The following is a 10,886-nucleotide window of genomic DNA, read 5'->3' on the forward strand; positions in this document are numbered from 1 at the left end:
GAGCTCGAGATCCATATTGTGATACTAATTCAGGACTTCGGATAACAGGTGCGTAAAGAACAGGATGGATTTAAGTGAAGTTGTCGGGTACTCAGGGTGTCACTTTTGGGAGTGGCACAGAATCATTCTCGTCGAGTCTTGCGAAATCGGAAAAAAGCTTGCATGTTGACCAAATCACAGGCACTAGAGGAATCCGGATTTTGATCTTTTCTTTTCTTTTCTGTCGTATTGTCGTAGCTTTCGGTCGTATTGATGTAAGCCAACAATGTCGCGAACATCGTAATTTCTCTATCGATGCAATGTTTCCGTCCTCTGTCAAATTTTGCTTATGGATGCCCAGGTGGTTTGTTCAACTGTCATCAAGTATAGATATGTACCTAGTAGGTATCTACCTAAATGTCTACTGCTCCGAAACACAGATGAAGTTACGCACTAAAATGAATACCACCATCAAACAGGAGCAGTACTAAGCCAGTGAATACGTGGTATACATATTTTGGTCGGACAAGTGACGTCGGCAATGACACGTCGTGAGGGGTCAGTATTTTCGTGTTGTTTCTCTGACGGTTGAGCGGGTGCTGAATTGTTGACCCAAACGGCCATTCTCTGAATCTAGACAGGTAGTAGGTAACAATTGAGCAGCGAGCTGTAGGCCAGGCATTGCGCGTCTTGTAGTTACTAAGTTATTTTGTGTATTAGCAAGTCGACCAGAAGGGCTATAAGCAATGCCGTCATTCCCGTCCCGCTGCAGCTAGACTCCACTCGGTTGCAGACCTTCGAGACCTCGCGATGATACATAATACGAGCATCCAGACTCAGCACGAGCCAGATACGCACGGGGAGGTCGGCAGTTACGAGTATACTATGTAGAGTTTAAATCATATCTACAGAATAGGTAGGAAATGAAGCAATTCTAGCAACAGTTGCAACATATAATATCGTATTCTGCCCAGAAAGTCTGCAGCAGCATTTCCATGTGGATGTTCTTGAGAGCCGGAATCCTGGTTGATGATTTAACAAAGAAGACCTAGGTACGCGAATAGGCTGTTTCCTGTGACAATAAGAGGTAACCAAGTATCAATTATCCGTAGGCAGTACAACTTATCCTTTGCCTGGTATTTGCTACCTGTAGCAACTTCAATCTTCTTGCACATGTCAGCCACAGATACAGCCACAGATACAGACAGCCACACTGCAAACTTGAGGTCGGCATCCATAGATCGTTAGAGCCAGCGTGGCGGATCAACTTCTGTGACAACCCCTGCCTCGACCAGTCTGGAACAGACATTCCCCCAATCAATCTATCAATCCAATCTCCTTTCAGACGCAGCGACACCAATTCAAATCAAACCTCATCGTTCTCTGGCATTCTTGGTTGTGCATCCAACATAGCTTCTCCCATCCATTTAATCACCTAAAGGCCTGCGACTTGTTGATAACAAACTTTCTTATTCCCACCACAGTCGAGCTGCCTGTTCGATTCATCTCCGTCGCTAAATTACTCCTTATAATACACTGCAATTCGCTTTCGTGTCCGCGTCACCCGCCCGCCCTCGACCTTTTGTTTCGCCTACGCTTCCAACCGAGACCTGATTCGGACCCTCCCACGCTCAACACCACGGTTCGATTCATTCACAGTGAAACAGAAGTCGCATAGGTGGCATTTTGCCTTGCTGCTACTACAAAATCAACGCGACTCTTTTTCTTTTCGAGACACGAAGCCGCGCTGGCCGCAGTCTGACATCTCGGCGTTATCCTAAACCCCTCTTAATTTAGCCACGATGGCTGTCGCATCTATCCAAGACCGAACCTCCGAGTTCAAATCGGTTCTCGCACAGGCACAGCGAAAACAAACCTCGTCAAAAGTCAGCTCTCAGCGCCGGTCCCTTTTGACAGATGCGCAAAAAGATGCCGCCAATGGCCATCCCACTGGGCCTCCAAGGCGATCCGACTTTGCCCGCAAGGCTGCTGAAATTGGACGTGGCATCTCGGCGACTATGGGAAAGTTGGAGAAGCTAGCACAGCGTGAGTACAATCGTTGTCTTTTATAGCGCACATGCTCAGCGCTATACATGATTCTGACATGGAGAATAGTGGCGAAACGAAGAACCCTTTTCGACGACCGTCCCGTGGAAATCAACGAACTTACTTTCGTCATCAAGCAAGACCTTTCGTCTTTGAATCAGCAGATTGGAGCTCTCCAAACTATCACAAAGCAGCAACATCCCAAGGCCGATCAAGAGGGCGAGCACAACAAGAATGTCGTATACCTACTACAAGGCAAACTTACTGATGTCTCAGTCAACTTCAAGGATGTTCTCGAAGCCAGAACCAAGAACATCCAGGCGTCGCGATCAAGAACGGAAAACTTCATCTCTTCGGTGTCGCAACATGCTCAGCCTTCTATTCAACAGTCCGCTTCGCCACTCTACGGGACACCCGCCCGGAACTCACCTGTGCCAGGTCAAGACACACTCTCGCTTAATCCTGTTGGCGACCAGCAGCTGCTGATGATGGAGGAGGCACAGCCTTCCAATACATATATCCAACAACGAGGTGAAGCAATCGAGGCCATCGAGAAGACGATTGGCGAGTTAGGAAGCATCTTTGGACAGCTAGCCACCATGGTTTCGGAACAGAGTGAAATGATCCAGCGTATTGATGCCAACACCGAAGATGTGGTTGACAACGTCGAAGGAGCACAGCGAGAACTTCTCAAGTACTGGAACCGAGTGTCAAGCAACCGCTGGTTGATCGCAAAGATGTTTGGTGTTTTGATGATATTCTTCTTGTAAGTTCACTGGTCGAGCATTGTGAGATATGCCAAGGCTGCATTCTTTCTCAGCGTTCTCAAATTGTTACTGTTTGGTCAACCAGTCGCTAACCTTTTCATAGGCTTTGGGTTCTTGTTTCTGGCTAATCTTTGGTCATTGAATGAAGCAATGCATGGCATGAGAACAAGAGTTGGGCGTAGAAAACTTAGGGAACGGGGAAGGGAGTTAAAGGCACATGTTTTGTCGTAATGGGGCATCATTCAATAGGTGCACTTCTTTTCCATATGTATTACGCTATTGCCGTGCTCCTTAGATTCGGATGGGAACAACGCAGCATAGAGGACAGGGTCGGAAAGAAAGACTTGTCGAAAGCTCATGCTGGCGGTTTCAGGATTAATAAATGAATGAATAGATAGATCTTCAAGGAAAGTTCGAAGGCCGGTATCGTTCGCATCTACTGATTGAGAAATCGAGCACCCTAATAGCAGCTGCTGGGTGATCCTTTTGTTAGCAACGGGTAACAAAAAAGTACCCCCACGCCTGTGTTAATGAGGCATATCGCGGCTTGCACAGACTTTGACTACACTGCTTTGAACAGCGGGATTCAGCTGTGACTTATATAAAGGGATGAAAGTCAACCACCAGCCTCAACTTGTGCTTCATCATCTGCAGTAAGTAACCAGCAAAGGGGTCTTCTGGACTCTTCTCTACCTAGGAGAAACTACCTCAAGGAACGGCATGATTGGGGGCATCATGTTTCCCGCCAACCGGGGTTCTCACCGATCGAGAGGGCGTTGCATGTTAGCTTCTACTACTTTATACGGACGATTCGGACCAACCCCACCCCGAGAAACCTCCATCGACCATCACTCTTTTCCGTCCAAGTCACACCCCAAACCCGCCTACCTACTGCTCCATGAGGCAAAACTCGCCTCGAGCTAGAGACATGTCCCTGGCGATGCAGCTTTGTTTGGTGGGGAACACAACCTTGACCCCACACATATGATCGCATGTAGCAGTTTGGGGGGATCAACAACGGGATAAGTCTACGGGATGTAACAAAGTAGCATAGCTTGGCCTGAGAAAAGTACCTAGCTACGTATGAGGGGCAGTCAGTCATGTTCATGATGTGGCAGCAATTTATAACCTCAAGGTCTCCCACCTTCATACGAGCTTCTTCTTCCCCTCTTGTGCTTTATTCTAGACCTCGCTCATACAAGTACACGCCCTTTAACCTACTACATCGCCTACTCTTTTGCGAATTGCACACAATGGCTCCTTCAACCTTCAAGCTCAACACTGGCCAGGAGATTCCTGCTGTCGGACTCGGTGCGTTGTTTTCTCCATGTTCAAACTTATGAAAGCTCAATTGATTGACCCTGTGTTTTCAGGTACTTGGCAGTCCCCCGCAGGCGAGGTTGAGAAAGCTGTTACATATGCTCTAAAGGACGGATACAAGCTGATCGACTGCGCCTACTGCTACGGAAACGAAGAGGAGGTTGGCGCTGGTCTCAAGGCTGCCTTTGAGGCTGGTGTCAAGCGTGAGGACATCTTTGTCGTTACCAAGGCCTGGGCTACCTACAACACCCGCGTCGAGCTGGCTCTCGACAAGAGCTTGAAGGCCCTGGGCCTTGACTACGTCGACCTTTTCCTAGTAGTAAGTCTTTCCAAGATTGAAGTACCTAAACCGCTGTATGCTAAGGAATGATAGCACTGGCCCCTACTCCTTAACCCGGAGGGTAACGACGACAAGTTTCCCAAGAAGCCTGATGGTTCCCGAGATGTCATTCGAGACTACAACCATGTCGATGGCTGGAAGCTCATGGAGAAACTACCCGCTACTGGCAAGACGAGAGCTGTCGGTGTTTGCAACGTAGGCCGACTCAACTTTACTGCCGTCAACCCAGCTAACATTCTCTTCTAGTACAGCAAGAAGTACCTGGAAGAGCTTCTGCCTCATGCAACTATCGTGCCCGCCGTTAACCAGATCGAAAACCACCCTGAGCTTCCCCAGCAGGAGATCGTTGACTTCTGCAAGGAGAAGGGCATCCATATTGAGGCTTACAGTCCTCTTGGCAGCACAGGCGGTCCCGTCATGAGTGCTGAGCCCGTTGTCAAGATTGCCGATAAGAAGGGCGTTTCTGCCTCTACTGTGCTCCTCAGCTACCACGGCAAGTCTTGATAGTTTACTCTCTACTGTAACTCCGCAACTAACTTCCTTCTTACTTAGTCGCCCGCGGTAGCACCGTGCTCGCCAAGTCGGTCACCCCTGAGCGCATCACCGCTAACAAGACCATCGTCGACCTCGATGACGAAGACATGAAGGCTCTTAATGACTACTCTGCCGAGCTCCAGAAGAATAACCAAGTCAAGCGATATGTTTACCCTCCTTTCGGTATCGATTTCGGCTTTCCCGACAAGTCATGAATACAAGGCCGGCTATAACTAAGTATGGCGATGAGACCAAGACCAAGACCAAGACCAAGAAAGGATAAAAGCAGTTTAAGCAAAACCATGTTATAATTAGAGATTCTCAACGGCATTCAACAAAAATAAATCACAATTATGAGACTTGTTAGTTCGTGTCTTCAGACGAGGTGATCATGCTAGCGTTGCCCAAATTTTGACTGGGATAGGTACCTACTGTATGCCAGCTAGTGTTGTAGACCAGACAAATATTACGACTGCTGGTCAAGTTTGGTTAACAGGCGATCTATATATCAGTGCATTGAACAGCTCATATAAGTCTTCCATTAGGTCTTGCTGACAGGCTACCAATACTTTAGACACTTGCAAACACTCAATCACCATATTTATTTACCAGTCACAGTTTGCAAGTACTTATTTGCATCGCCCTCTTGGTAGAAACATTTGAGTTCATGGTGCAGAACCAAGCGGTCAAATTATGTCGCCGATTTCTATGAAACAACGAAAGGTATCCAGAATTCGCAAGACACCACCGTTCAGCATGCTCGCCTTTTAATCCAACCAAATAATACACTGATGGAAACCCGCTCAAGTAATATAATTCTACAAACGGGCCTGCAGTCATTTTTTGCTAAAGTCCACTACAACCTTGATGACAAGGTTGCCTTGTTCGTCCCTCACCTTCCCCGCCATTTTGAAAGCTTCCTCGATCTTGTCCATGCCGCTATACCTTTGAGTGACTAGACGGCTAACATCGGGCATGTTCGCAGGGGGGTTGGAGAGGAGCTCAATGATCTCCTTATATGTGTTGGCATAGCGGAAGACACCCACGATGTCTACTTCGCGAAGGGCAGCAGCTGACATGGGGATGGTGAGCACGGGAGTGCCCATACCGATAATCATGACTTTGCCTCCAGGCTTGGTAGCGTAGATGGCGGTTTGAACGCAAGTTTCGACACCTGTGCATTCGTAGACAGCTGTAACCTCGCCAACAGCCTCTCCATCGATTTGAGTCTCCTTGACCATGGCAGCAACCCTTTGAGCGAAAGCCAGCTTGTCCTCAATAGTTTGCGGGCGTTCCATGGGAACAACTACTGAGGCATCGGCAAAGCCATTGCTTGTGGCAAAATCCAGGCGGTCCTTGAGAATGTCGGCGATTATGACTGTCTTTGCCTGGTCGGCCTTGGCGACAGCGGCTGCTAGAAGCCCAACGGTTCCGGCGCCAAGAACCAGAACTGTTGAGCCTTTAGGGAGGGAGGCGCGGTCTCGAGCGTGCATGGCTACGGATAGAGGCTCAACAAGAGCACCGAGATCAAGGGTGACATGTTCGGGCATCCTGAACACATGTTAGCGGGCTGTTCAGGCCATCCAGAGACCCCCAACTTACTTGTGACACCATTTGGCAGGGTGGTTAATTCGCTCCTGTAGCGTTCCTTGGGCATGAGGATTGGCCTTTGCTGAGCTTCGGAACTTCATACCGCGACAGATGTTGTAGCGGCCCTCACCACAGAGCTCGCAGGTCTCGCAAGGAAGACCAACTTCGAGGGCAACATGGTCACCAGGTTTGAGGTGTGCGACTTCTGAACCAACGGCTACGACTGTGCCTGCCGACTCATGACCTAGAGTCAGAGGCTCTCGCACGATGATGTCGCCGTTGCGAAAGTGGTTGTAGTAGTGAAGATCTGAGCCGCAAAGACCAGTGGATTGGACAGCCACTTGAACTTCGTTGCTGGAAGGCTTGGGGAGTTCACGCTCTTCCTGAATCGGGAATTGCTTAGTGGCTATCATGAGATATCATGAGGGATTGAACTAACCAGTCTTAGGTCCTTCTCACCGTGGAGGACGGAGGCTTTGACACGATCAGTTGCCATGATGGAGATATAAGACGCGATATTGCCTATATAATAAGAGCAATTGCTAGTTGATTAATTGTGGTTCCGTGTCGCTGCCAATAACCAAAGAGTAAAATAAAAGTGCTTAGATTGAGAAAACGGTAGATATGAAGCGGTATTAGATAGGTAGTCATGGGCAGAGAAAGTGGGATGTGGGTTAGTTACTTAAAGGCGGCCTTGTCATGAGGATGGGGCGAAAGGTGAGAGTCGACCTGGAAACGACTGATATTGACATGCCTACCTAGGTACTTACAGTAGCTACTCAGCAGCGAGCTAGTTTGAATTGTCATCGCGGAGAGAGGGCCGAGACGGAATAAAAAGACAACCTAGCCCCACGATAGTTACATGTTAATTTAGCGGTACTAATACTGCCCCGCGGTCCTAACAGCCCAGGTGTCCCATGACGTTCAGTGGCCCCTCCCCCACTCGAGCTCGTCGAGCTGCCGCTAAAATGCACACGAGCGAACTTCGACCCACACGGGCAATGTTGGAGACAACCTAAGACATTGGAGACGACGAGTCGAAGAAGGAAATACTTGCTGGTTTCTAATCACATTAATGAATTAGGAGTCGTTCCCATGTCGATTTTCAAAGGAATATTATATCTCCTCTTCTTCAAGTGACTACCTATTCATCTACAATTCATTTCACCTGTGCTGTTCCTTTACAGCCCGAGGCAATGTACTCAACTCGACACCCCTCAGTGGAAAATCGCGGGGGCATTTTCCATTGCATCGGCCTTCTTTCCGATCACCAATAGCCGTACCAAACGCCGAGTATTCTGAAGTTACCTGCTGATGTATCGGTGCCGATAAAGGAACTTGTCGTCAACGCTACATTGTCAATTGCCTAGACTTGGTAGCTCGGATTTAACCCATTCCTCTAGTAGCAGTCTCCATATACAGGTGCTGCCTGCCCCTCAATGAGTTAAAACAAAGCATCAAGGCTATCTTTGACTCTATCACGACTTTGAGCAACTCGCATCACAAACACACACAAAATGTCTGCTTCATTCTTCTCTCTTCAAGGCCAAACGGCTCTTGTTACTGGTGGCACACGTGGTATTGGCCAAGCTGTAGCTATCGGCCTGGCAGAGGCTGGCTCCGACATCATTCTAGTACAGGTACGGACCAAAACGAAACATCTGCAGGTTGTCATGATGAGCTCCGAATGCTAAATTGCCACGATGGACAGAGAGACACAACATCACAATCGACGAAGGAGTCAATTGAGAAGCTAGGTCGAAAGGCTTTCATTTACACCGCCGACCTATCATCGCAAGAATCTGTTGCTGCTCTTGTGCCCAAGGTCCTTGCCGACGGTCATGAGATCCGCATCTTGATCAACTGTGCTGGCATTCAGCGACGTCACCCTTGCGAAGTCTTCCCTGACAGCGACTTCAATGAGGTACAAGCTATCCAATTAGATCTGTGTTTTATGACTAGGTATCTAACATGCTCCAGGTCATCCAAGTCAACCTCAACTCTGTCTTCACTCTTTGTCGCGATGTTGGCGCCCATATGCTAAATCTAGAACCGTCCCCCGTCACCGGTCGTCGCGGCAGCATCATCAACTTCGGCTCCCTTCTGACATTCCAGGGCGGCTTCACAGTCCCCGCCTACGCCGCATCTAAAGGCGCTGTTGGCCAAATGACCAAGAGTTTCGCCAACGAGTGGACTGCCAAGGGCATTACTGTCAACGCAATTGCTCCTGGATACATTGAAACTGATATGAATGAGGCTCTACTAAACAACCCAGAGCGTCTCGCCAGCATCACTTCGAGAATTCCCGCCGGCAACTGGGGCTCGCCGGATGATTTTAAGGGCACTTCGGTGTACCTTGCAAGCAAGGCCAGCGGATATGTAAGCGGGCATGTCTTGGTTGTCGACGGTGGATGGATGGGTCGATAAGCTGCTGAGCCAGACCGAAAAGAAAAAGACGAATCATAAGAGTAGAACTTAATAACTTTGGATACATATAATCCAAATACCCACATATCAAGTTAACGGCGTGCGCGAATAAGTCTTCGTTTGGCCAAACGCGGCATGCCGTCGCAATACGTGACTACTGTGACCTTGTTGACAAGACGGCGAACGACATGCAGCACTGAAGGGTTCTTTGACCGAACGCTGTATAGGACCTGTCAAAATTCGTCCATCTTGGAGCGAAACGAAGCTTACAATGATTGTAAAGCAGCAATGCGCTCTTTTGTAAACGAAAGTTTAAGCTCGTCGAACATGGTGAGACTTGATGGCATCTGCTTCTTGGGGGTCACTCAATAGACTTCATGAGCTTCCAACTTAGGTCGTGGAGACCTTTATACTTATATTTGGCGCCCATTGTAAGTCGGAAGCCGGATCAGCAACCTCACTCAGCTTATGGTTCCAGTCGCACAGCCGCTTAGAGGGCCCTACTCGCGGCATTTACTCAGTCACCAATGTTCGCCACTGACCATAACCAAAAGAGCCCATAGATGCAAGGAAACCCGTCTATGATCCATCGCCAAATCTACCATCCGAGTTTATCACATCCCTCTAGATTTTACTGCCTGTGTCGTGCGAAAAAAACCCGCATCAGCCTATGTGCCTTGCGCCAAGGTATAAATAACGATATAAGGGCATAATTGGGAACAGACACTTCGTAGTGTCGTATCTAGTAAAGAAATCACTTAGATTTACCCTTTTCGCCCTCGTAGTAGTGGGCCATTTGGAGACCAGCTCGTCGGAAACCGCACTTAACGTAGAAACCTTCGTTGGCCTCGCTGCAGTCCAGGATACTCTTGTAGCAGCCGACCTGCTCGGCGACATAATCGAGCGCTTGGATGATTCGGAGACCTAGCTTCTTGCCCTGCTGGTCCTTTGCGACAGCGATATCCTCGATGTGGCCGACGGCGCCAAGGGAGTGGATGCTGTAGGGGGGTTAGTCAGCCTTGCTGTCCATGGGAAAGGGCAGGGTCGACTCTAGAGCCAGCAATGACTTACAACTTGCGCTCAGTGATCAGAGCACCAGTACCGACGACAGGGTTTTCTTTGCGCGAGGTGTCTTCAATGATGATGATGTAGTAGCTGCCAGCAGCGGCCATGTCATCGTACTGCTTAACGAAGTCGGCCTCGGTGATATCGCCGACCGTGGTCAAGACGCGCAGGCAGTCGAGGAAACCGCTGTTGAAGTCGGACTTGCGCAAAGCGCGCAGGGTGTAACCCTCAGGGAGAGCGGCCTTGACCTCGGAAGAGAGGAGGTTGGCGCTGAAGATGCCTTCTTGAGCCATGGCGGTGTCGAGTTTGGTGGGGGATAGGAGTTTTGGCGGGGTTGTGATCGGAGAGACGGCACAGGAGAGGCTTTGTCTCAGCGAGTAGCGTAAAAGGGAGGCAATTGGAAAGAGGAATGGAGGAGGAAGAGACTCTGAGACAAAAGTATATTCTATGTGAAAAAGGTTGAGAATTTACGGATGCCAATGTCAGATCTAACAGATGCACAGCATTCGTCCATAGCGGGCTGAGCTTCCTCTGTTAGTGCTCCACTGGTGGGGTTCTGTTCTATATCGGGATCATCCTTCCAGGGGTCGGTGAGAGTTCGCCCGTCGTGAAAGTTACGTTACAAGCCTTTCTTCATGCCTCAAAACAAACTACACACTCGAGTCAAAAAGTTTGGTTCCGCCCGGGGGAACTTCTCGATGTTAACGGGATGCCATAACCAACTAGGCCGCCAAATCGGGTCTGGAGGTTGTTTTTGGTGGGAATCCGCAGGTCAATCGAAGACCATGATTGCGTCTAAGCAAAGTTGTCACGATTTC

General features: G+C 49.0%; 5 protein-coding genes across 5 annotated transcripts; 3 read left to right on the forward strand and 2 right to left on the reverse strand.

Moving 5' to 3' along the window:
• Positions 1 to 1,781: 1,781 nt before the first annotated feature.
• FPSE_08889 (uncharacterized protein) lies at positions 1,782 to 2,920 on the forward strand (the record flags this gene model as incomplete). The annotated part of the gene is made up of 3 exons (XM_009262007.1): positions 1,782 to 2,025; positions 2,095 to 2,791; positions 2,896 to 2,920. 3 exons carry the CDS (start codon positions 1,782 to 1,784, stop codon positions 2,918 to 2,920), a joined length of 966 nt encoding a protein of 321 aa, XP_009260282.1.
• Positions 2,921 to 4,045: 1,125 nt separating this feature from the next.
• FPSE_08888 (uncharacterized protein) lies at positions 4,046 to 5,201 on the forward strand (the record flags this gene model as incomplete). Its single annotated transcript, XM_009262006.1, has 5 exons — positions 4,046 to 4,103; positions 4,166 to 4,431; positions 4,486 to 4,647; positions 4,699 to 4,949; positions 5,018 to 5,201. The coding sequence occupies 5 exons, from the start codon at positions 4,046 to 4,048 to the stop codon at positions 5,199 to 5,201; spliced, it is 921 nt and encodes a 306-aa protein (XP_009260281.1).
• A 621-nt stretch (positions 5,202 to 5,822) lies between these two features.
• FPSE_08887 (uncharacterized protein) lies at positions 5,823 to 7,072 on the reverse strand (the record flags this gene model as incomplete). The annotated part of the gene is made up of 3 exons (XM_009262005.1): positions 5,823 to 6,537; positions 6,589 to 6,959; positions 7,016 to 7,072. 3 exons carry the CDS (start codon positions 7,070 to 7,072, stop codon positions 5,823 to 5,825), a joined length of 1,143 nt encoding a protein of 380 aa, XP_009260280.1.
• Positions 7,073 to 8,093: 1,021 nt separating this feature from the next.
• Positions 8,094 to 9,003, forward strand: FPSE_08886 (uncharacterized protein; the record flags this gene model as incomplete). The annotated part of the gene is made up of 3 exons (XM_009262004.1): positions 8,094 to 8,216; positions 8,288 to 8,500; positions 8,557 to 9,003. The coding sequence occupies 3 exons, from the start codon at positions 8,094 to 8,096 to the stop codon at positions 9,001 to 9,003; spliced, it is 783 nt and encodes a 260-aa protein (XP_009260279.1).
• Positions 9,004 to 9,757: 754 nt separating this feature from the next.
• Positions 9,758 to 10,361, reverse strand: FPSE_08885 (uncharacterized protein; the record flags this gene model as incomplete). Its single annotated transcript, XM_009262003.1, has 2 exons — positions 9,758 to 10,001; positions 10,075 to 10,361. The coding sequence occupies 2 exons, from the start codon at positions 10,359 to 10,361 to the stop codon at positions 9,758 to 9,760; spliced, it is 531 nt and encodes a 176-aa protein (XP_009260278.1).
• Positions 10,362 to 10,886: the final 525 nt, after the last annotated feature.

The sequence above is a fragment of the Fusarium pseudograminearum genome, chromosome 2 (assembly GCF_000303195.2).
Source record: "Fusarium pseudograminearum CS3096 chromosome 2, whole genome shotgun sequence".
In the NCBI taxonomy this organism is placed as follows: Eukaryota; Fungi; Ascomycota; class Sordariomycetes; order Hypocreales; family Nectriaceae; genus Fusarium; species Fusarium pseudograminearum.